Source organism: Epinephelus moara, chromosome 2 (genome assembly GCF_006386435.1).
Source record: "Epinephelus moara isolate mb chromosome 2, YSFRI_EMoa_1.0, whole genome shotgun sequence".
In the NCBI taxonomy this organism is placed as follows: Eukaryota; Metazoa; Chordata; class Actinopteri; order Perciformes; family Serranidae; genus Epinephelus; species Epinephelus moara.
In genome coordinates, this window is record NC_065507.1 from 8364906 (window position 1) to 8391923 (window position 27018).

Here is a 27018-nt window from a genome sequence, read left to right on the forward strand (position 1 = left end):
TACAACATTCTAGTGTAGAAACATCACACTGTATATACACACAGAGAAGGAAAAGAAAAAAAAAAGAATCTAAACTTAAAATAGAGGGTTACTGCTGTAACCATAGCTCAACGAAAAGGAGAAAGTTAGCTGTTTGGCCAACTTGTCATGTATCTCATGCCGCATGTTAACTTCTCAGGTAGGTTATTAATAATGAACAGAATCAGGATCAGAATACACACGCGCACATACATAAGCCAGTTTTGTACAGTGAAGCAATGGTCATGTTTTGAGGCAATGCTCAAGAGTAAACTAGATAGCAGTATCTACAGTCTTCGGTAGATATCCACGTCTGTCTACAGGGGGGGTTGGTGTTGTGTCCATAGGCTGGCTGTTGGTCTCTTTGAGCAATGGAAGGATAGTAGTACTTATTTCTTTCTGCTTTATGGATAAGACAGAGCTCCATGGCTTTTACATAAGTGGTCTTAGTATCAGTCAGTGCTATTGGCTGGTTTTAACCTGCATGGACACACTTGGACATCCACATGAAAATCACCTGAATGGTAGAAAGTTTAGACAATGACAGTCAATTTACTGTAGCATCCTTGTAGGATTCATCACGGTATTTTTCTTGATGCAGTGAACTCTATGTGTGATGCATTCCAAGCAGGTTAAAATGAATGCCGAGAACAATTTGGAGATGTTTGACCCTGCTGTGGTTGTCTGTCAGGGTCTCCTCCAGCAAACAAAACAAATAAACAAAAAAAAAACAAAAAAAAAATGTTTGTCTGAGAGTCTGCCCAAGGCCAGCCTTGCTCTGCCCTGAGTTTTTTTTTTCCTTACACGACACATAGTGAGACAGACAGACTTACTGAAATAGACATGTAGCACAGACCACTCTCATGCAAACTGATCATGAAGAACTTTTTTTCACTAAAGCTTCCAGATCATTCACTTCTTACTACAGTAAGGAGATAACTGTTGCTGACAAACTGGCATCCCCATGTACGGGTAGCCAGAGGCTTAAAAAGCAGTACGAGAGTCAGCAGAAATACCAATGTAGTAGAAAAACATCATGAGTCAAGTTAATCCACATTAAAGTGGAGACAGCAGAGTTGTTCAGTCGTAGAAAATCAATTAAAAAATAAAAATAAAATAAAGCAAGATGATGACAGGATAAAGCAGCGTTCTGATCACTTCCTAGACTGAGAAATCTGATTGTAAGATATTGTTTGTGTTGTGGTTAATAGAGATGATAGACATGTTGTTTATTTTAACTGTTTAAATGCTTCAGCTCTGTTTGAAATTTTGGCCTGTTTCAGTCTCTGTGCAGCTCTGCTTATACTGTTTCCCCTACATGGAAGTTAGACTGGATCAGATGGCATCAGCAATACTACAAAAAGTCACACAACCACAGCCTCAGAAGCATTTACAATGAAAACACTGGGGACAATTTCTTTAATGTATGACAAGAATGACAGTAATTACACGTGTGTTTTACAGTACTAGTACTATCTCGGCTTGGTTGTTAGAAGAGCGGAGACATGAACACACATCCAGTCGAGGAGCCGAGCTGGGCACCGGAGTCCGCACGTTATTAGTCACCTCACAGCAGGTCAAAAGAAATGGCAAGAAAAGGCAGCTAATAGTGCACCAGTTTCAGCAATTCTTTTCACAACAGGAATGACGTCTGAGATGTTTCCTGAAAGAACTGCACTGTTTGAAAGGTCTTCTTCTTTTACAAAATATTGGCATTCAACCATTTTGCTCATTAGGTAAAAAAAAAATCCAGTGATTGGCGAGGTGTGATGGGAAAATTTGCTGTAGGACATGTAATATAATGGTTGTTAGAGATGCCAAGATCAGCACAGTGGCCTTGGTGGCCACTGAGGAGAATAAGCATTTGTTCGCAGCTCTCACATTGAATTCCTGGTACATGGCAGAGCATTACAAGCTAAACATAGTATTCCATTCCCTATAACATCATTTAAGCCAGCACTTATATCATCTCAAGGATAGGTACAATAATAACTGCACAAAACTATCTTCTTTTTATGCTTTAAAAAAAAAAAGAAAAAGAAAGAAACAGAATTTTTCTAATGGGTTTCGGTTCACATGATAGAGCAGGGTTGCCATTTCAAGAGATCTACAAGTATTCATCCTCAACAAATTGCTACCCTATTCAGAAACATGGACACATAAAATTTGCCTTTTCATATAGTATAAGGACATTGGATTCAAGTATATATATACACACAACTAAAATGAATGAGGTAAAGACAGAAAAAAATAACCTCAATATCAATATATTATGAATTTTTCTGTATCATTTCATATTAAAACACGCACACTTCTTTGAAAGAGAAAACTAAAAAGTAAGTCATTCATTGGTGTCATACATTGTTATCCAAATTCCAGCAGTATAGAAGAATGATCCTAAAACTCATAAACTAAAAGCGAACACTGTATGTGGTACAGTATATGCAGCTAAATGCGGTGCAGCCTGCTGTGGAGCAGAGACAAACTGCACAGTATGGTTGGTTGGTTGTCGAACAAGCAACATACACTGCAACAGCTTCCTCTGTTTGCGGTTGTTACAGTGGCAGAACAAGTTGCCTTATCATAGAGAAATACAAAATTTTACTATGTACAGTACGCATCATTATAACCTACTGTGTTTCTTTTCCTGCTGCAAAAGAAAAGAGAAACTATTTTGGAATAAAGGCGAGTGGTAGCAGAGTCACCGAATGAAGATGTAGGTTATCCAGATAAAACTGGATAAACTAATTCCCTCAGGTTTGTACTCCGCACGGTTTAGCTCAGTAGGATCAAGTCGATTCTATTCACTGCATCCTCGGTTTCTGGGCTTGACGGCAACAACCCCAAGTGCTGCATCTAGAAACAGTGTCATTGATTGGACAGATATCCGGCTAATGCTCTGTGTCTGTGTTTCAGTCTAGTAGCATCAGATTATGGTAGAACAGACTTTAATATCAACCTCTAATCTCATGACACGATCAGCTGCAGTGTTTTCCCTTTGATTTCTGTATGTGTTAGTTTCAAATCTATATAGTTTATCTATATTTGGCAGAGACTTTGCATGTTGCTCATTAATGCACTGGTTAAACACTCAGTTAAATCTACTATCTCAGTTAACATAACGCATCTATGGGAAGAAGAAGAAATATACCTTATGTCTTCAGTATTTCTAGAGACAAATGATTGTTGGCATCCCTGTGAGTGGGTGCCTCTGCTTTCCCATGAAGACAAAAAAAAAAAAAAAATCCCAAACCTGTTCCAGACCCCGAACACAAGATATAGCAGAAACAAAGAAGTGCATACGAATTTAAAAGAACAATGCAATTCTTTAAAAGAGCACTGTTTGCTTGTCCTGTCCTTCATTTCACTTTTTTTGTGGTTCTTATAACATTATACTCATAACCCATTACTTTCGTAATATCTGTAAGCAGTGCCCGAGAGCACGTAAGGTTTTTGTATCATGATGCAAACAGTCTGGGGGTGGGGGGGCAGGAGCAGTAAAGTTGGTAATAAGGTAGCAATAAGGATGTCGGTGAGTTGGAGAGAAGGAGGATGAGGAGGAGGAAGAAAGGCCAGGAGGGGGGAGAAGTGGAAGAGGAGGGCAGTGGTATTAACACTTGAAGAAAAGGCAGGCGAAGGAGGCCAGCAGGAGCCACAGTGATTGAGCTACACAGGCAGAGCCGTTGATATCTCGACCTGTCCCGGGTCCTGCAAAGTGGGCAGAGACAGAGGGGAGTGTTAATGTAGAGTCCCTGCCAGAGAGCTCACTCAGACTGGCACACCATCTGCAGAAAAAAAAAAATAGGATGGCAAACATTTGGACATCCACCATTTTGGTTTTCTTGAGCATTCACACAGATAATTTATTGATTGATTGATTGATATTTTCAACATAACTGTAGAGGATAATGCACACTGACGGAAGAGTAACTCTACTGACAAATTATTTAGGTATTGTAAGATACATTTATATGTTACGTATGTACTTCCTCTGAACCAGTGATGGCAAACTTTGAGAGGTGTTTGGTGACATCTGGTGGCCATGTTGTGCTATTGCCTTCCTTGCTGTGATGGAAGTTCAAGACTAATTCATGCTTCAGAGAGCACAGAAGTGGCATAAACTGTGGAAATATGAGTATGTTGGCCCTGGAAGTGCAACACACTGCAGCTTTAGAAAACACATTCAAACAGACAAATAGGTGTGAATTTCAGGGGAAGCAGGGGACACGCCCCCCTCAATATTTATAACGTGCATTTCTATTCCCCACAAAAAACATTTAAGTAGCACAGGACTTTTATTTTGACAAAATTACACCATAAATCGCTGCAGAAAAAGCACAAATTGGTGCACAAAAATTGATCAGAATGCAGGAAATTAAGTGTTTGATGCTCCAAATTTTCCTGTGGAGGACCCCCAAACCCCCTGTTTCATATGTGCCCTCCCAAATGTTGAAATAAAAGCTTCACCCTTGAAAAAATACAGAAATGCTGCGAGTCACACAGAACACAATGGAAAACAACTTGTGTTTCCGGGGGACATGAAAAAGTGACACACATGGGGGATACGGTTGACAAATTTCCAAATCCTAGAATGATGAAGAAATGACCCACCTTATCCTCCTACCCTATGCTATGACTGATTAGTACTTGTTGCCTTTGTTGGTTGGAGTGATAAGGTTTAGGCGAGAGGAGTAGGATTGGTCAAGGTTAGAGTAAGAACGTCAGGGTAAGCCAGGCAGAGGCAGAGTACGGCAGAATAAGGAAGGCCGTTCCTTCACCATCCTAGGATTCACAAATTCATATACTGTTGCCATGTGGCTCTTGAAGTTACTTAACAATGTATTACTTTTGGTTCAATGTTCTGATTGTATGATTCAGATGTTGTTGCAGTTATTGGCTGTTAATCTAACATTAGCCTTATGCCGAATACTAGGCTACCAATTTGAATTTTGGTACATAATATCTGAGTGGTTCAACCAGAACATTAAAACAAAACTAAATAAGAAAAAAGTACCTACAATCTTAGCTGAATTTCGTTTGGTAACTAATTTTTGCTCTGTTCTGTGCCACTTGTTTCTATAACTGATTGTGTTTGCTCACTCTACAGTGTTTTTTTTTTAATCCTTAATTTGTCATTTTGCAGATCTTTGTCTAACTGCAGTATGATGAGCTCTCAGGGCCACTGTAAAATAGGATTTCAAAGGTGAAAATTCCCATTACATCACAAGAAAGAAAACTGTGCTTGCACTGATCTTTATGGCTTTAAACCTTCGAGCATGTTACAATTGTCTGGTCAAACCCCCGTTATCACCCTTGACAGACATTACTTGATCTGTCAGGTGGCATCCACATAAATGCCAGGACCCAAGATAGTCCAATCAACCTGTGGTTTGACCCAGGGAAAATTGCAATAGTAATCATTCAAGGTTTTTAGTGATCTCTTGGGACATCCAAATAAAAAAGTAAACTATTATATACTTAGTGGATCAAGGTAAATACAGGGCTTCGAAATTTGGGGCCATTTTGTCACAGAATCACACAAAGAAGTGCATATATCTGCTCCCGAACATGATAGTTTCACATAATTTATGTTTAAACATTAGTTTTCTAAGATGTTCTTTCACATATAACCATCAGATACCAACTGTCCAATTTCCCGTAATGTTTTCAGGCATAACAAATTGAAGTTTCCACTATTGCCCTGTATGTGTTTCCTATCTCATCCCATCTCAGACGTCTTTCTCTGGTACATCATCATTAGACACAGCATTCCATATTACTTTTGCAGTTTATTAAATACATTGTTTTAAGTGAATGAAAAGTTGAGTGGCATAGAGTTGAATAGTTGCTAATAGAACCATACAGCTCACACACACACTGTATCTCCACATCAACCCTTCAACTCCACTGCACTAAAGCACCCTACATAACTCTCAAACTTACAATGTATGGTGCCATAATAGTTACTAAATATATACGGAAGAATTTATAGCCAGGATACACGTACAGGAGCAGTGTGGCACTAACTGTGAGTGGAAAAATTGGCAAAAAAATTGGTTGTGGGTAGTAGTACCCCAAATACAAGTTCAATACATCAGAATATCCTCTTGAAAGGTGTTTTACTGAAAAGGTTGACCCCAAACATGAAGGAAAAGACGCCAAATTTGTTGGTTAGGTGTACAAAGACCCTCCAATATTAACATTATTTCACCCAGACCATGTAACTGTAAAATGTTAACACTTTGCTTTTGTCCTTGAATTAATAATGTTCCAATGAATCCACGAAGATATACCTTTAATACATGATGCAGGAGGTTATCAGGACCAATAAAAACTATGACACATTACTATTGCAATTTATCCTTTGTTTGGCCATTTTTTGAGTTAGATTGACTGGACTAAGGTTTCCCAGCAGAACATTGCACTGTAACAAAACAATCAATGTTATTCACTTCAGCAGCCAGTGGTTTTAATGTTTTGGCTGATCTGTGTTAAAGCCAGTGAAATGTAAAATGGTTACATGTTTTTTGCCCTCCAGTGGCTAACAATTGATCATAAAACGAGAAAGTTTAATAAATATTACAAATACTAACCTATTTATGAATATACCACAGTAATCTTGACATTCTTACTTTTGATTTTTATGCATTGCAATACTGATTTGACTATATTTAATATATTAGCTATTATGGAATATATACATAAACCAGGTTGTAGTCCTTTTTCGATAACACTTTACTTGAAGGTATCTAGATAAGTGTGACATGACACTGTCATAACTATGACATGACACGGTCATGAACCTGTCATAAACATTATGTACATGTCATAAACGTTTATGACTGCTGTCATTATGTGTCATTTGGTTTTTGTAATGACAAGTTGACATTGTTTGGGTTGTCTTGATTATGACAACTTGACATTAATCAAAGTGACATTACCAGAAGTTGTCTTTGTCGTTGCAAGTTGACATTAAATTTGTTTGGGATGTCCTTATTATGTCAACTTGACATTAACCAGGATGGCATTACCAGAAGATGTCTTTGTCATAACAACTTGACATTAACAAGAAATGCACCTCTTTTTGTGTTTATGACAGTTGACATAATGATTGATACAAAGACATCTTCTGGTAATGTCATCCTGGTCAATGTCAAGTTGTCATAATAAGGACATCCCAAACAAATTTAATGTCAAGTTGTCATAACAAGGACAACTTCTGGTAATGTCACTTTGATTAATGTCAAGTTGTCATAATCAAGACAACCCAAACAATGTCAACTTGTCATTACAAAAACCGAATGATACCTAATGACAGCAGTCATAAGCGTTAATGACATGTACATAATGTTTATGACAAGTTCATGACACTGTCATGTCATAGTTATGACAGTGTCATGTCACCCTTATGTAGACACCTTCAAGCAAAGTGTTACTCCCATCACCCATATACCAGATGTCACCTTCCCTCTCCAGCCATATTCCTGGATTCCCATGAGGGTTCAGTTAAATTACTCTCACGCAGAGTTGAATACATTGTTCACCAAATGACTGAAAATTCTACACAGCAAGTTTCAGTTCTGGTCATAGCTTCCAATTGTTCAGCTCTCGCAGTGAAGCTTATAGAAAAGCACACATGACTACAGCGAGTTTCCTCCCTGCTGGTTTTCAATGATTCAGTGAGGAAGTAGGTTAATGGAATTAACACCTCAAAGTCATTCAATCTCACCTTGAAACTCTCAATGATTTCAATCATCGTTTGCTGTAGAAGTGAAACTATAACCTCGCTTTGATACTTGACACTCAATACTGTGTTATGAAGTATAAAATCCTTAGAGGCATCAAGGGGAATGTTTCATGCTGATTTATTTATGAAAACAGAAATCTCCTATTTTGGATTCAAACTGTGAATCAAATGGCAGCAATGTCTATACTCACTATAGAGGAAAAGACTGGCATTCTGGACACCCAGTCGGTTCGAGGCCACACAGGTATAGTTCCCATAATCCTCTTCGGTGACGTTGGCAATCACAAGAGTAGTTGTAGTGCCAAGAATCTGGATATTGATGCCCTGGGCATTGGACAGCCTGGAGAGGAGAAACAGACCGAAGGGGTGCCATTTAAAGTAAATTGCAAAGTAATGAAAATCCAAGGACTTTGGGGAGTTAGTGACATTTTGGGTAAAATAATAGTGTCTGCAGTGACTGTGCAGGTAAAGGAGACAGGAGACTTCATTAGAGCTTAATTAACCAACAACGTATGCTGATTTTGTACTAAAAGAGACTTTTCTTTTTTTGGAAAAAAAAGTGTCATACTTGTGGCGTAAAAACAGATTTAAATAGATTAAATAGATTATCAACCTTACACCAACATGGCACTTTTCACAACATGGCTGACAGGAAACAGCTGTTTTCTGACTGGTGAGACATCCCAGAGACACAGTACTGCTGCCTCTAGTATGTACCGTCATATTAAATAGGTTTTATTTTAGTCTCTTCACAAAATGACTTAATGATGCATTCATTTTGTCGACATTTTACATTTCTGCTGTATTTTACTTTGTACAAATTACGTTCCATTTAACTTATATTTAATGTGGCAATTTATGCAAAACCACTACATACTGAAAGCTGTGAAGGTGACATTTGAAAGCAGCCAAATTTACATATCGCCTGTCTGTCAGGAGGATCAATTAAAAAAAAAAAAAAAGTACTCTTGGTTTATACTGAATGTTACAGGTCCCAAATACATATCTGCCACTACACTATGAACCATCCAGACCTCTCAGGTCATCTGGGACAGGTCTGTTTCATGTCCCCACAGTCAAGACTAATCATGACGAAGCAGCGTTTAGTTTTAATGCACCAAGTATCTGGAACAAACTCTTAGAGAACTGCAGGTCTGCTGCAACTCTCAGTTATTTTAAATCAAGGTTAAAGACTTTTCTGTTTGTTGCTGCCTTTAATGAAATCAAATATTAATATCTTACACTGCACTGTAACTTTTATTCTTGTATTTTATAACTGTCTTATATTTTACCTTGTTTTTATTTTCTATTCTGAAGCTCTTTAATAGCATCGTGTTTAATCGTGTTTAATGTCCTTTAATGTGTTTTTTCACTTTGTTGTGGTCCTTTAAATGTTTTATGTAAGACACTCTGAAGTGCCTATTTGCCAAAATGTGCTATATAAATACACATGGCTGAACAATACACATAAAAAAAATATATATATCACACTAATTTGGACAGACATTGTGATTGTGATATGAGTTGAGATTTTAGTTGAAACAGTAATTTTGTATATTGTCAAACTTTAATTAGTAGCCCAGGCTATTACATGCTTAAATAACTCAACAGGCTTATATTCAAGACAGGCCTTTAATTCCTTTTACATAAAACTGTTGCTCAGCAAAGTTGGGAAATAGGATAAAATTGTTAATTTGGACCAGTATAAATATTACTTGTATAAAAATCAGGCTTCCAATAACATATCAATTATGTGTTATGTTATGGCTCTTGTTTTACAGCTCCCGGCTTACCAACACAACACCACGAAAAACACTTTTGATTCTGTTGATCGGTGGACTCTTTGGGACTTAAGAAATATAAATAACTTACAGGGTAACTGAGGAATGGACACTTATTCTGACTTTTCTGACTTTATGACAGCTTCAGAGGAACAGAGTCACCACTTGTTTTTCTGTCATACTGGTAAATCTGAATGAATTACGGTCATCTCTGGTGCTCGTGGTTTCGGTAAAATGAACCGAGCTAATAATGTGTAGCATTTCCATTTTTACAAAAATTTAAACATTTAAAGTTGTATGACCTAAACAGCTAACTAACATTAGCTCAAGTGGGTAGTCAGCAATCCGGTTTTACACATCCAAAGAACTTCTATACTAGGCAAAGACTAGGCGTTTAAATGGGACAAAGCTTTTAATTGAAGTTTTACAGTTACTTCCCTTACTTCTGGAATATAATCTGTAGGCCGGGATCCAAAGTATATCAATGCTTTATTTATCACAGTATGTTGTGACACATTTTACCTTTATGAAAAAATTGCAGCTTCTGTGAGTCAGATATCACTTGGCTTTACTGTGCAGCCTTAAAAATAAACTTGTCTTGCCTTACAAACAAATAACAGACCTCGAACAGCAAATCTCAATAATTGCAAAAGATATGATTGTATGTACTGTGTGTAAAGGTCTTCACACAGCTAACAGCATTATTCATATTCCATACAGACGATCGTACTTTCATGCTGAAAATCACTTCGCAGTAGCAGGCGTCAGTGTCATGTCAGTGAACTCTCTGGGTGTAGGCGTTGTGATTGTTGTGAGGGAAGATCAGCCTCTCTCATTTTGGAACAAATCTCTTTCATTAACAGTCTGACATTGTGTTTACCAGACAGCAATCCTTGACCTTTGAATCATGTGGTGAGCAAAGAAGTTTGTCTTTATTCATTTATTTATTTCATTGAGGTTTGTGAATGTGAGGAAAACACTGCCTAGGAAATGTCTGGATGGATGATTTCTATGTGGTATTTGTTCGTCATTGTTCTCTTTCATTTCTTTGGTTGTCATCATCCCATTTTCAGATGGAAGATTAGTATTCTGCTGAAGTCCTTCCCTGCACTTCTGGGAGTCTTAATGACCACCAAACTTCTGCCAATCAATTATGTCAACCTTGAACCCCTTTCAGCACAAATTAATCAATACAATACGCTGACTCAGGCTGTGTACCTCGCTGATGAACTGTTCCTTACATCATCACAACCAAATAAAACTCTTTTAATAACACAGCCCGCATAATGGATTCTGCTTGTTCTTGGCTGATTGAGCCCTTTCGTATCATGAATGAGGTGAAGTTCATTTAAGGCGCTTCAACTTAATCCTGCTTAAGTCTGGGTTATGTGGTAATCGGAATTGGAGCAGGGGGGAGAGGGAAGTTTGTGCTGACACACACTTGGCTGATAGAAAGTATTAACATAAAAAGGAAAAACGCACATCATGGCACAGCATAATTTGGGGCTCACTGGGGACTTGATAAAGTGCTGAGGTCCTTCCCATAGTGACACCTTGGGAACAGTGGCAGTGTGTGTGTGTGTGTGTGTGTGTGTGTGTGTGTATCTGAAAGGCAGAGAGCAAGAGCTAAGGGAGGGCAAGTGCACCAGCAGTGTCCCCACTTCATCTAAAAGCAAACCCCCCTCCCACGATAAGGCCAGCAGCAGATATATTCTCCAGTGTGTCTTCATGAGAGGTGACTGCACTATTAAAAAGGCCTGCCTGCCCAGAGAGCATGCTTAGAGACCCAGATAATACACAGCACTACAGGGAGCTGAAAGCAAACAGCTTTTTTTACTATAGATTACAGCGCATGATTGTAATGCAGTAGCAGGGGGATAAACTGACCTAAACAGGTCAAAAGAGATAGAACTCTCTTTTGTTTTCACACTGGAGGTTTCACGTTGGACCTTTATTTAATTTTTTTTCACACATGCTTGGAGTTTAAATACCAAGCCACAGAAAACTGGAGCATTAAAAACAGCAAACTGGATCTCCGGCCCCCAAAGTGTGTCTCCTTTTCTATTAGCATTTATCAAGCTCGACATTTCTGCTGCCCATTTTAACTTTTAACGCGTTTGGCACGAGCAGATCTGCAGCCGGCAACTTCACTCACTTCTGATTTCAAGTTCATCCTCAAATATGCCTGTGTCTCTGCCAGCTCCCTTCATCTGGCATAATGGACTGGAATACATTATCAGAGAAGTTGGCAGAAATCGTGCACGTCTACCTTTTTTTTTTTTTGGAGGGACGTTTTTCAAGTGTTCTCACCATATCTGCATCCTACTTGTCCTTCCTTGCAGGCAGAGGGCAGCAGTGCTCCAGAGGATATCTCCAGTGATCCTGACTTGATGCACAGAGCCTCTCCGTTACATTAAACCCTAGATTGAAATGATTTGACCCCTCTATTTGGCGGGGGGCATGCAGTGTGTGCACGCAGGGCTGCGGTCGCAGGCCGGCAGAGATGAAAGACCAGAGCAAATCATCAGATGGACGGATTTGATTCTGTAGCGTGTGGGAGCATCTAAAGTAGGTTATCACTGCCAGAGAAAGTGACAGGCCTGTTATGATTCAAGGCCGATGATAAATGAAATCAAGTGGAGAGTCCTGCTGAGACTTGTAACCCAGAGATGATTGAAAACGGCTCAGTGCCTGTGACAGCCATGTATCAGCTGACAAAACAACAAACATATCTGTCTATCACGTTAGCTAACAGCTCACGTCGGATTTTGTCATGTAATAAACATGGGAGACGTGATTTATTGCACAAAGAGCAGGAGCAACCTACTGTAAAAGATGCCTTAGTAGATCGACAATGATTGACTCTGCAAACTCAATACCAGGTACGCTTATGAATTATGAGGTTAACAAGAGAAAGTGCGTAAAATTGCACAATATTTCCTCTGCGCACCGTCAGATTTGTAATTCTTACTGAATCAGTCAGGCTAAAGGGGCAGGCAATTTACAGTCTCATCCAGATTCCATCATGGACGGCCAGTGAGAAGAGCCAAAAGGAGCAGGGAGGGTCATGACAGCCAGGTAGTAATATTTTTCAGTTATGAACTTCTGGCCAGCTGCTCTCGGATCATGATGTATCGGTCTCTACAGAGGCTAATGGAGACTCTGAGATCCTGGTGAAGTCACAGATGTGGTGAAGCAATGATTCATTTATGTTTTAGAGGATGAGCTCCGCGCTTCCATGTGGGTTTGTGGATATTAAGACTGACAGAGTGGGGATATGCAATGCACAAGGTTAGGTGAGTTAAGCCTCTCCAGTCAGTGGAGGAGAGAGGAGCGAGCTCTGCAGCCCAGTGTGTGTACACCAGCTTGTGCCAAACAGTTTGTTCGAACTCTGAAGTGTTTACTCCTTCAGTTTGGTTTGTTTGGGCAGGTGAGAGCGATGCTTTTCAAACTTGGCACTAGATAACTGGAGCAAAAAATGTGGGCCTCAATGCTATTCCAAGAGAGCTGCTGTGTGATTTGTTTGGGGTAACATAACCCACCGAGAGGAAATGAAAAGTTGGAAGTTGCCAAACTGAACAGGTCTGGACCAAGAGGCAAAGATTTCCTGAGTTGTCGCAGTATTAATAAAACATTAACATAGTGTGCTTGGGGTATCGGAATAGTTTTAATGCTAACTTCACTCCCCACATCAATAAATCAAAAACAAAAGATATTAAAAAATATAGCAGGGGATTAAGGAAAACAATAAATTAATGTCAAATACAGTGAGACTTTGCAAAGATAAATCCTGCATCTGAAGGGTATCAGTGATTAAAACATGAAACATGACACTTTAGTTTGTCAAAACACCGTTAAAGGAAGGGATTAAAGAAACAAAGAATCAGTGCTAATCAGAAAATGTATAAATGATCAAAGTGTTGTGTCTGAGGCTTAAATAATGAGAGGTGACAATCCAAATCCATCCGTTCGAATGTATTTCCCCGTCTTCTCACGTTTCAAGTGCTTTAACTAGTAGGACCAAAACGGTGGGGGACGTAAATTTGTCAGTTGCTAGTGCAGGTGTGACCAGTAAGGGTGCAAAGCTCTGGTTATTCTGTTCCAGCTGAGAAGGGATTTAATTAACTCCTTTATCGCCAACATGGAAAATGGCTTGTTTCGAATGAAAAAAAAATAGCCATCAAGTGCATAATTAACACCCACTTTACACGGTTCTTGTTTTAGAAAAGTCAGCCGCAGACTTTGCTTTCAACCAAATTATGCAGCTAATGTTATCTAACTAGTTACAGCTGGTAAAAATCTGCAGGCAGAGTTGTCATTTCAGCAGGCAAAATCAATATTTGCCAGCTGCAGATAAAAATACTGCTGCTGTCCATCGCTGTCTGAAACAAAGAACCCCTATTGCTTAAAAAATAGTACGAATTTTATGTGATAAATCTGGCTCTGTTACTGCAAACTGCGTAACTAACATGCAGATTTCAAGGTGTCCACTGATAACCTGTGTGTCAATGAGGTTAAACTGATTAGACGGGAACAATCGCAGGAGCCAGACCTTGATAATCAGGTAAATAAGACACAACAGGCTACAGAGCACTTGCTTTGATTCTTGGGGAGGGGACTAAGAAATTAACTAGCCAAGCAGGGATAAATGATATTATTATGGTGCATTAACATCATCATCATCCAAGGAGAAAGTGCAATAACACTTTCTACTGGCGCATAGGGAGAAGGGGGCAAAGAATAGGCACACAGCCAAAATCCTCCAGGGGACAAAACAACTGAGATAGATGGCGGTTGGAAACAACAGATAATGCAAAAATATTTCAACGACCATAAATCTTTCTTTTTCGAGCACTGGCGTGATAGGCCTATTACTTTAGAGACCATATCTGTGATAACACTTGTGACACTCCTCCAATATTTTCCTCCCAATCTTGGGTGAACTTTTACTGCTGAAGTTTGGGTGGGAGTGAAACTGCAGATCACGACGCTCTGTATGTGCAGTTTTTTTTTCCTTTTTTTATTCATTAGCCGTTCCTCTGTTCAAGTCTCAAGTCTCTGACTCAGGTGGCGAATTTGCTGCAGAGGGCGGATTTCTCTCAGGTTATTAAATGATAAGTCTTGAAATGGAGTGACTGGGTCGTCACCGCCTTTGAATGTCATTACACTTCGGTCCTCTTCAAGTGTCTCCCAGATACATGCATGACACTTAAATTGATCGTTTTCAAATGAACATCTGTGTCTGGTCACACAAATTGTGATTTCACAGGAGACAGTATAGTGCCTGGAAGCTGATTTCCATTTCGGTGGAATTACTTGTGTTATGAGAAAAGGGGTTATTGAGATTTTCACTGACTACAGTATATAAATTGCATCCAGGAGGACACCCAGTCTGTTCTCCCTCAAAAGAAAATCAGAGAAGAATCCACTGCTGTCTCGTGCAGTTATGATCAATTAACAGCGGAGTACCAGCCTACTGAGTGATTAAGTGGGTGATTAGTCATTATCAAACTACACAGATGATGTCATCAAATTAACATTGGGATGTGACAATGGGACCACTGTGAGGGCAGATTTGACAAAGGGATCAAAGAGCTCCATTATAGCCACTGAGCAAAATGATACGGAGCACGCCTGGCACAGAGAACAAAGTGATGAAGCTGCTGCCACATTTGGGAGATGAGGAGGAAACTACTCTGGAGAGAGCATGTGGAAAGTTTCTGACCCAGATCACAGACTGGACCTCAGAGTAGTCCTGTTGTTTGAAGACAGCACAGAGATGCGTGCTTGTTCGGTGTAGTATTCACCAAATATTAGCATAAGGAACAGTGTTCAATATGATTTTAATTTAGAAAGCAATGGTGTTCATTAATTGCTCATTAATTGTGCTCATAACAGCAAACAGTGTTTACAGCTGTCATTTTCATGCCTAAGTAAATTCAATGTAAATCATTGTTTTGCCTCATTATTTTAATGGCTGCAACATAAACAAAGTTTGTTCCTTGCCTCCAGGTAAGTCAGGTCAAGTCTATTCCAAGGGGCAGTTCATCCCCAAATCAAAAATACATATTTTCCTCTTACCTGTGGTGCTATTCGTGAATCTAGATTGTTTTAGTGTGAGTTGCAGAGTGTTGGAGATATCGGTCGTAGAGATGTCTGCCTTCTCTCCAATATGATGGGACTAGATGGCGCTCGACGTGTGGTGCTCAAAGTGCCAAAAGAATACATTTGGATAAACTCAACAGCAGCATTCCCTTCCAGAGATCATGATGTGGTTACTCAAGATGTGAGCAGTTTCATTCAGGAACTATTTTCTGCCTTCTCAACTACACTCGCCGTGTGTTTCCTGCACAGGAGGAAGCGTGCATCTACTCATGGACAAGAGGCTTGTGCTTGCGCAATATGTAAACATTAATGGTGTCCTTCTCAGCTGAGCTGTAATGTTAGCTAACTTAGACATAGGTGAGCTAGCAGTAGATGCACCCTTCCTTCTCTGTGGTGGGTGTGGTTTGGTAGTAAGAAAGTAATTCCTACATGAAACTGCTCACAACAAAGTCCGTGGAATATCTTGAGTAACCAGGTCATGACTGCTGGAAAGAGACATTGCCGTTGAACATTTCAAATGTACTTTTTTGGTTCTTTATGCACCACAAGCCAAGACCCATCTATTTCCATTATAGTCAAGAGGAGGCAGACATCTCTAATGCTGACATCTCCAACACTTGACAATTCACACCCAAACAACTCGGACTGATAAATAGCACTACAGGTAAGAGGAAACATGTCGTTTTGATTTAGGGTGAACTGTCTCTTTAGGGTTATTTCTGCAACCTATCATCACATGCACCAGCAGGACTCTATAGCACTGGTCACAAATCAGCATGTTTCAATACAGAATCCACCAAAATAAACCTTAAAGTAGGTACTAAGTTCTGGTACTGAAATCATGACACAATTTTTCCCAAACCATTGCAACTCATATATACAGTAAAAGCTCTTGTAGTGAAGGCTTATCATAAAGACTTTGTTGTTTGCAGTAATCGGACATGTAAGAGAGAGACGTTTTTCCATCCTGGAAAAGTTACAGGAGGTAATTCCAGTAATAAAGGAGCTGCAGACCATGAGGGGTGCCAGCAGCTTTGGTGGATCAGTCTTACAGTTGATATGGTTGTTTGTGATGGAGGAGGCTAATGGCTTGTGCTCTATTTAATGGCTTGTTGACTTGTTGTGGCGTATGCATTTGAACACACTCTCTTAGTCCTTGACTGGGATAAAGCAAAGAAAAATACACAGAATGAGGTTGAATCAGTGTCTAAGCGATGATCCATCTGGTGACTGCCCAGTGTTTCTGTTTTTCATGTTCTTCAATCAGAATTAAGACACTGGGTTTTGTCACCTCATTATCATGTACACACCTCTGTACATCTGTCTATGTGTGACATGGATGCTGGGAGTGCAAATATGTGTCAGGTTTTACCTTTTTTCGTCTCTGTACCATTCAAACTCTGGCGTAGGCACAGCGGTGGCGTCACACTGCAGTGTTGCTATGCGGCCCACTTGAGTCTCTGAGCTCTGGGTTTTCTTTATTGTCGGAGGGTCTGCAGAGTCACACAATGTTGACATAAGTTACATCTTAAAACCATTAACCAAACCAATTCTCACGCTGAAGTGTTAAGATCCTCCCTAATAAAATTATTTCGCGTGGCATTTGTGTCTTCTTTCAATTTGTCCTTTTCCTAAAAATTGAATCAATGGTCCAGCGTGTAGGATTTAGGGGCAAAATCAGCAGAAATGGTATATAATCTTCATAACTATGTCTTCATTTGTTTATTTGTGCCATGGTGTTTCTACAGTAGACCAGAGCAGGCAAGCCAAACACTGGCTCAAGATAGAGCCATCTGCATTTTCACGTTGGCTGCTTTACTTGTCCTACATGCTAAGCATATAGAGGAAGTTGCAGTTCTGCAACCTCACCACTAGATGCCACTTAATCTTACACACTACATCTTTCATGTCATTTGGCCAAGTATGTCTAAATAGGGTCACTGGAACAAAAGGTGAGCCATTTCATATAATGACATATGCTCTGTATTGAATCTCACTGAAAAAAAATCTTGGATAAGGTCAAGTTGCTTCATTTTGTTGTGTAAAATTTCAATCTATCCGAACGTCTTTAAGCCCCAAGAACTAAAGTCAGACATATTATCTGGGGCCAGACTTAAAAATGTAATCAGTGCTAAAACTATCTTTTAGTTTATTAATGTCTTTCTTTTAAATGCTCTGTTTTCCCTTTCCTAAAAAAATGAGTTAAAGGTCCAGCATGTAGGATTTAGGGGCATACTGTATACTGGCAGAAATGGTATATCATATTCATAACTATGTTTTCAGTAGTTTATAATCACTTGAAAATAAGAATTGTGTTCCTGATTCCTTAGAATGAGCTGTTTCTATCTACATACAGTAGCCCAGAACTGGCAAGCCAAACACTGGCTCTAGATAGTGCCATTCACATTTTCACGCCAGCCACCCTACATGCTCCTACATGCTCCTACATGCTTAGGACATGGGGGAAGTTTCAGTTCTGCAACCTCACCGCTAGATGCCACTAAATCCTACACACTAGATCTACAATGTCAGTTGGCCAAAGAGGTCTACATAGGGTTATTGGAACAAAAGGCAAGCCCTTTTATATAATGACATATACTTTGTATTGAATCTCACTGAAAAAAGAAAAGAGAAATGGATGAGGTCAAGATGCTACATTTGCAAATCCAACACACTAGATCTTTAATGTCATTCAATTAAGTATGTCTAAAAAGGGTTACTGGAACAATAGGAAAACTATTTCCTATAAGACATATGTTCTGTATTGAATCTCACTGAAAACAAAAATCTTGGATAAGGTCAAGGTGCTACATTATGTTGTGTAAAATTTCAATCTATCTTAAGCCCTTTAAGCCCAAAGAGCTTTGATCTGTGGGAAAAGTAATCAGTGCTAAAACTTCAAATTCATCAAGTTTATTAACATTCATCATACACACATAATGATTTCTCCAAACATCACAACGGCCAGAAAGATGTCCGATGTGGATTAATGCCCATTTTCCATTTCGGATTAAAAACTAAGAAATAGTTTAATATAGAAATCTTTATCATTTCATACAGGCACTTAGACTTGGCGAAAGTACAAATTGGGCAACCAGCCAGACGTGATTTGTTCAGATCAAAGAGAATCCTATAACTCCTCTGGGGGGGAAGTTGGTTTGTGATGTCTCATGAGCTGTTCATCAATCCTCAACAGCCAACATATGCATTACACTCTTCAGATCCAACATGGACCCCTGACAAGATGTAATTAGGTGATCGTGTTTTGAAATGCTAAGTGTCTCTTAAATGATGATGGTAAGTGAGAATCACCATGGAAATGCAAGTTGCAATCACAGAGAGATCGTTCTCTGTCTACCTGGGTTCATCTTGAAAGACTGAAGGGTGCTCCAAAACTTTCAAGACGAAGCCACCACTCTCTGCCACGCTATATTCTCCACGTCTCTACGCTTAATTCCAATCTTGACTTTCACAGCCTACACTTCTATCTGTTGAGTGTATCATCTTGTAATATTTCTGTTATGAAATATGATGAAATTATTGATCATTGTTGAGTTTGGAAGATGGTGAGTGCTGCAGTGTGTGGCTACTTACAGCTGACAACCACGTTGACATATTTAACATCAGGCGTGGCGACGTCGTTGCTGGCCTTGCATTCATAGCGACCTGCTTGGTTTCGCATGATACCTATAATATCCAAGTACTCTTCTCCATCCAACGGCTCTGCTGCAGTGAGATAGAGTAAGAAGTGAAGAAGGGATTGGAGAGAGGCCAGAGGGAGAGGAACAAAGAGGGAGACAAAAGAAAGGAGAGAAAGGAGAAGTTGGATGAAGACAAAGTTAATGTTTGAGCTTTGTTCCACCGTAATAAAATTTCCTTTCAAGTTCAACTCTTTTTTTCCCACTCCTTCCTCAGCAGCATGATCTACTGGCCATCATTTTGAACAGAAATATATTTTCCCTTCAACTAATCCAGGTAAGAAACTTTCGAACTTTTCAAGGAATAGTTCAGCATTTTGAGAAATATCTACTTTCTTGTCAAGAGGTAGACAGCAAAGCCAGCAGCCGGTTAGCCTAACTTAGCATTAAGTGAGTTCATTTGGACGCATGTTCTCATGTACAGTATCGATAGATGTTCTATGTTTTATCAGATATTTGTTATGTACTACCACTCCTGCTATAGAAGTTGAGATTTAATTTCACCTGTATGCTTTTACAACTGAAATAACAGATAAAAAAAAATAAGAATTTATTATGACCTCCCCTGAGACTACTGCTATTATTTTGCCACCCACATCAGCTTGGCACGGCCACCATTAGCATAGAGGACACTAAGATGCTTTATAAAAGAGCAAGCAAAATGGCCAAACTGACAGAATTCAAGAATCACTGAGAACATTCAGGGACATACTGCATCCAGAATACTGTATGTTGGGTACATAATGGAACACAATGTCACTGTTGAAATGTCATGTTTCACAGTTCATATTAGTAATAGATATAGATCTTTAAAGGTGTCGGTATGTCCAAAATGAAGGAGTTCATGTCACTTGTTGTATGACCCTGAAGGCAAGAGTGGTTATTGACATAAAGCCCAGATCAGACCAAAGATTCATGAAGAGATGATCAATGTGCTGTTCTGCAGTGTTCTAAAAACCTGCAGGTTCACACCAATGCAACTAGATTAGATGGTATATCATCTCTATGCAACAACTCTCTGTACTTCTGTTCTGATTTGCAGCTTTTCAGGCTTATTTTGAGGCTGAATATAATTTGTAGCTTGTTAAAATATGAATGAGGATAGTGATAGTGAGATACTGGCTACAGCAGCACTTGTAGTAGTGATATATCGAAAAACATAAAATGAGCATCAGATGGACTGTATTCATAATAAATACCCCTCAATAATATAAGTTAGCAGTCAATGAGAATGTGTGTGTGTGAGGGGGCATAAGTACATACATCAAGCAACAGCGACCCACTGTCTAACACCGGCACATATGAGAATGGAAACAGAGGGCTCAGGGGGGACGGAGCACCTGCTATCTGCGGTAATTTTGACTTGACCAGCAGACTTCACTACAAGCCGATTGGCTGTAGAAACAGGTGATGTGCTTTACGTTCTAAAACCAGCCGCCAGCAATTAGACCAGCTGAGTTGCAGGTGACACCATCAGCAAGCTTGAATCGAGCTCAGATGGCCAGTTCACACCACTGCAACTGTTCTCTGCAACGTTCTCCAAAGGTTTCACCTCATCGTGAATCACTGGTCTGAACTGGGCTTAAGACATAGGACACTTTATTTTCTTGGTAGGCATTCAACAAAATTATGTTTGGTAACTTTCAGTGTCCTGATCTTGGAACTGATGACGACGATGAGCCTCCGGAGTAAACACCCAATATTTCAAAGGATCTGATTTGTGGATATCTGGGCAAAGATTTCCTGTTCCTGTCATTTCATCAACTCTCTATAAACAGATCTCTGCATATTCACACTTCATGTGATGTGTGAAGTGTGCTTGGTTTTGTTGTTGAATAAAAAGGCCTCAAATTCTAACACAAGACAAGTGTGAGTGTTTCTGTGTGTGTATTTGTGTGTGTGTCTGACACCTTTAAGTCCACCGAGACTTACTTTTGATTAAGGGCTAAAATAATTAAGGAGCAATTTGAACTACAGCATGCTTCAACACTCATAGTCCGCAATGAATTGTTTCAAATTCACAGTCAGGACATGCTGGGAAACACAGACTGAATGACTGCGATTGACTCTTAAGCTGAAAGCACATTTAATATTCAACCACTTGTTAAGCTGACTTTTATTAGTTGTTTGTCTGAAAGCTTCAATTAACAGAGGAGCAATATCTGCAAATGTCAGACAAAGCATTGGAACTGACTGGAGGAAAACCACAGAGACGACCAGACAGATATCTGACTAATTGTTTAACGAGCAATCCAGCTAATTAGCCATGTAAAGAACACAGCGTCTTGGCGTCTCATTAGGAAAGATCTGCTATGTCTTATTAAAGATCTGTGGGAGGGTCAGGAGCAGGAAATGGCAAAGTCTTTTTTGTGCTGCCATATCTTTTGTTCTTCACCTTCTCACTACATTTGAAGGTAGCATTGTGGTGAAGACTCTGTGGTATCATTATTTACTAAATTTATTTGGTGGAGGTGTGCTGCATATGATAACACTTTGTTTGCACACAACACAAAGATCTACAGCTTGTTTGTTTGACTTGAACGTCGATTCTACCTACATTTCAACCAATTTCAATGGACTTAATGGACACTGCAGTAACTTAATAAGGAATCATCTGCTTGTGGCCAGTGTGCCAACAGTGCAGATATCTCAGAAAGATGCAATTATCTGCCCTGAATGAGGGAGGGAGTCTCCTAGGACAGAGCAAATGTAATAACTACAATAACATCGACTGATTCTTCCCTTAATCTAAGAAAAAGAATGATGAAATCTTGGCGGTGGAAATAAATTGCACAGAGGAGATCTCTGGGGTGAGTGTGGAAAATGCATTGTTTATAACAACAGTAAATGTCAGTAGTCTCAATTGTGGGCAAGTTCATGCTCATGTTACGAGTGAGGGGCTGCAGGCTCCACGAGACCGAAGCGCCTCGACCCGAGAAATGAACCGGCAACTTCAGGGACTTCGATATGGGAGGTTAGCGGAAAAACAGCTGTTCTGCTTTGGCGAACACACATAAATGCTACACCTTTTAATGCCATAAAGCTCACATAAACAACAGGTAACAACACCCCTGAAACGTCAGTCAGACTTCACACATGGCTCAAGCTCAAACGCAAGATATTTGAAAAAACTGTGTCTGGCCTCAGTGTTTGAAATAGAAAGCAAAAAATAACCAAATGATCCAAATCAAGTGCATGATGGAGATGGAGGTCAGCTCATACAGTATCATTTCATATTGATTGAAAGAGCAGTGGGATCATGATCAAAGTCTAAACCAGATCATACTCAGCTCTCCCTGGACAAACTGCTAGAGTAATGTGATTGGAGAGGTATGATTGAAAATCAGTTGCCATGGAAATTCTATTGAAGCTCAATCTCTTCTTCATTGCTTTGGTTTGGTGCTGGATACACAGAAAGAGAAAACCAGGTGACTGCAAAGATCAAAGAAGAGAGAAGAGAGAAGAGAATTCAAATGAGAGATGAGAGGAAGAGGCTCGACGATTTCTTTCTAAGCGCAGCAATTAACTGTCAGTAATCTCACCTGGTGTGTATGGAGAGCAACTCAATCATGAAGAATGAATAGAACGTGATGTACTGTCTAAAGAAACAATTAATTACAATGCAACATTTCATGCATCTTTGTCAGTGCCCACAGGAGAATACAGCTTCCTGCACATGAAGTGTGTGCTTCACGTTATCTGTTTAATGAAGCGTAATGAAGATAGATTGGTTAATCTTGTCTGGAGGGAATTGATTAGCGTGTGTGTACAGTATATGTGTGCATGTGTATGCACACGTGCCCACGCCTGTCTGCGGAGGCGTAATGTCTCTATGGTGAGTATGAAGTGTGCACGCATGAACTGGGATGAAGACACATTTCCTTGAAGGTTTTCAGGAAGCACTGAGAGCAGTGACTGATTCAAAATGTGCACATTAGAAAAGGGCCATGAATCCTGGCATTACTCTACTATATCATCACATTCCTATGCAAATCTGAACAGAGGAGGGAGAGAGGGTGACAGAGAGGATAAGAGTAGATAAAGTAAGGGAAGGACAAGGTGTGAGTATCCTACAAACATGTATATCTTTCCAGATAAACATCGGCATGTTAGCATGTTGATGTTCAGCAGGCACTACCATCTTAATATGGTATGCTAGCATGCTCACCTTCCTAATTAGCACAAAACAAAAAGTACAACTGATATAAAATATATTGAAGGTATTTGGCCATAACCAAAAGTAAGCACCAACATTTTGACCTGATGATGGCGTTAAATGAAAAGTCAGGGGACCAAGGTTAGGATTCATCTCTGGGCACCACGAATATTTGTGCTAAATTTCACCGTAATCTGTTCATCCAATAATTGTCAAGATACTTTACTAAATGATAAGAATATTGATCACATGAGGAGAGAAAGGAAAGGGAAGGTGATCAACAAAGTCAGTAGAGTTCCCCATAAATGTCTGTATAAAATTTCACGGCAATCCATCCAGTAGTTGCTGGGACATTTCAGTCTGACCCAAAATTGCCATTGCTAGAGCCAAACTGCTAGCATGACTAAAAATTCAACAAGTTAGCTCACATTTCTTACATCATTATCATAACTTAATAATTCATTCATCATCCATTCATTAATTTCCTGTAACTGCTAATCCTGTTGGGGATTGCAGGGGGGCTGGAGTCTATCCCAGCTGACACTGGGTGAGAGGCGGGGTACACCCTGGACAGGTCACCAGACGAACCCCAAACCCCCTAGCTGTAAGGCGACAATGCTAACCACTGCACCACCATGCTGCCAATACTAAATGATGTTAAAATAATAACATTCTGTTCATGTATAACAGCATATTGAGATGATCTCATTCCTATGCGTCATATTTTGAAGCTTGGGAAGAAATCCCCAGCATCATTAACATGACCCTAGGAGCAGACATTTGTGTTGTATCTTGATGCTGAGGGGGTCATCGGTAAGTCATGTGAGTCCACTAAGAAGGGGTAGTGCTTTGGTTTACGTAACAAAACTACTAACCCTAACTTTTCCTTATTAAGTAAGTTAGGTGAATCCATTAAGAAGGGGTCACTGGTTAAAATCAGGCAACAAAACTACTTGGTTAGGGTTAGGAAAAGGAAAATGGTTGACGACTGTCATGTGAGTGACTTAAGAGCCATGTCACTGATGAGTGACATGACAAAATAACTCAACTGTAGAAAACAAGTGCCACACACTCTGGCTCCATATGCATTTCTTTTATCTTGATGATGTTTCGGCCTTTGGGCCTTCTTCAAGATCAACAAGCATACTGAGCCAGAGTGTGTGACACTTGTTTTCTAAAATCACATCTATTGCCAGTGATCAGCACCTCCTCCTCCTGATCAGCACCTTTTATGTGCGTTACTTTTATACTTTAAATAGTGGCAATTAGTTGACTTTTAGTTTCGCACAAACACATCTCCTGGGTCAAAGTCCTGTGCTTGTTGGAAACATCCACCTTCCCTCCCATCCACTCTAAACACACTTTCACACTCTTTATTCTACATCTGTTGCTCTTAACATCTAATCATGATGCACATGGGTCTAAATTGGAGTTGGTTGAGACGCAAAAGGGAGGGGGCCCTTAGTGGCTCATTTTGACATCCTGGGAGTGACACCAGCTGGCTGTGTAGTTGGCTAGTTATGGTAATAATGAGTGGGGACAGCTACTATATGAAGCAAGCTGACTTCCTCAGCACATAGCTCTTTATATCTATTTATTTAATCTAGATTCAGTCCTTACCATTGAGTACTTGGTGCTCATTTTAATGTATCTTCCAGTTTATTGTGTTCTGATGTAAATGTGTTTAAATATGTCCAGTATGGATGTGATATGATGTACTGTGATGTACCGTCTTTACTTGCAGAGTTTGCATGTGCAAACCACAGATAAAATTTCTGCTTTCGTATGAAAAAAGTAGACATTAAAGTGTTTCCTGTTGATATCAGACTGACCCTTAATGATACAGCTGACAGCAATGTGCAGCTTAAGCTAACGAGCTGCCATTAGCTTCACGATGGCACGATTTGCTTTACAGCCCTGAATCCTGGAGGTCTCGATTTAGAGCTTTTAAGGTGATAGGCTTAAATGATAATGACATAATGTGTTGCTAGTTTAACTGGGATATTCAGACAACACTGTTTACTTCCAACTACCTTGACCATCAGGAACACACAACCCACTCTTTTTTTTAAACATCAAAAAAGATAAAGTGATGTTCCTTCATTTCACAGAATTAACATTAATTAACTTAGATTAGTAAATGTATCGGCAACAAATGTCTAGATAGATAGATAGATAGATAGATAGATATTTTCAAAACTCTGGCTTTTATGGCAGTACCTATACCTTTAAAATATTCATTCTCTCTTTTTCCTCACTCTTACATTCACATAAGTAAACACACATGTGCGTTGCCTCCACCACCTGTACATCTTTGGATGCAGGTCAGAGTTTGAATCTCTGCCAAACAGCAGAGCGTTTGTTGTACATCTTTTGATTATATTTCTGTTGCGAGCGGTTTTCTCCGACCTCTCTCCTGGTATACTTGGAGTGGGGGGCACACAAGTGTCAGTAGCCTTGAGCTACTTTAGCAATAGAATTCACAATGAGGAACACAGAGGGAATAGGTGGCGAAATGCATAGTCTATTTTCTACTCTGAGAGAAAAGCATTAACTGAAATAGAAACTTGTGGTTGCAGACAATGTTTTGGATGACTGAACTTTGGAGTTTCAGCAGATAAATCATCCCCCTGTCAAAAACATGAACTTAAGCTCATATTTCTGTAAAATATAAATGCTCCACTGTGCGTTGGCACTGGTATGCAGCTATCATTATGCAATCAAAATGCTAAGCAACAAAATTTGCTCCAATTTTGTGTTTGTGATTTTTTGAGGTATCCAATGTCAGGTGCTGCACATCTTATTTTATTACCAAAGTATTCCATGATTATTAAAGAGAAACATACACCCAGTTTGCAAAAATCCAACAAACATGGAGACATGCTTGGTTCTTTTTTAGAAAGCTTTGTTTTAGGAGCTGTTGAAAAGAAACACCTCCACTGTGGGAGTTTGAAATTCTGTGGGTTTATCCCACAAGAGTCAGAGATACATTGAAAAATCACTCTATACTGTAAATGGAAACCATGTAATAATGGATGATTACAGGAAACATTTGTAGATAATTTCGTTATACAGTGAGTTGCATTATAGATGTCTACAGCTGAATGAAGCACTGCAGTCAGCTTGTCTACTGAGCCATTATTATTGGACAGCTTATGATGTTTATTGGAAAACTAGATAAATAGTTTAAGGTTTGTGACTGTCCAAACTGCAAAATATGTAAGCCCATTTTCCATCAAGCAGTACGGTACAGTTCAGTTCAGTACGCTTTTTTTCCTTTTTTCCACTGTGAACAGTTGTGGATGGTACCAATGGACAGGGTTTCTGCAGGTATCAGCAAATCTAATTTAATGCTTTTTAATGCCCTTTTTAATGTCACTTTAAACAAATTTAATGTCCATGTCCAACTGTATGGGGTGCCGTTTGTAAAGTGTCTCACGCTGAAAATAACATCAACATTTTGCCACATTTAGCTTCAAACAATGTTTAAAAAAGTATTGTGAATTTTTTAAC

General features: G+C 39.4%; 1 protein-coding gene across 2 annotated transcripts in view; it reads right to left on the bottom strand.

The window, feature by feature from the left end:
• Positions 1 to 1422: 1422 nt before the first annotated feature.
• Positions 1423 to 27018, bottom strand: part of lsamp (limbic system associated membrane protein) — a 632217-nt gene continuing 606621 nt past the window's right edge. For both annotated transcript variants that reach the window (XM_050059103.1, XM_050059093.1), the window contains 4 exons: positions 19246 to 19377; positions 17024 to 17144; positions 7957 to 8105; positions 1423 to 3726 (listed from right to left, as the gene is read on the bottom strand). In XM_050059103.1, the coding sequence (XP_049915060.1) occupies positions 3629 to 3726; positions 7957 to 8105; positions 17024 to 17144; positions 19246 to 19377 (500 nt within the window). In that variant the 3' untranslated portion in view covers positions 1423 to 3628. The remainder of the gene's footprint in view (positions 3727 to 7956; positions 8106 to 17023; positions 17145 to 19245; positions 19378 to 27018) is intronic.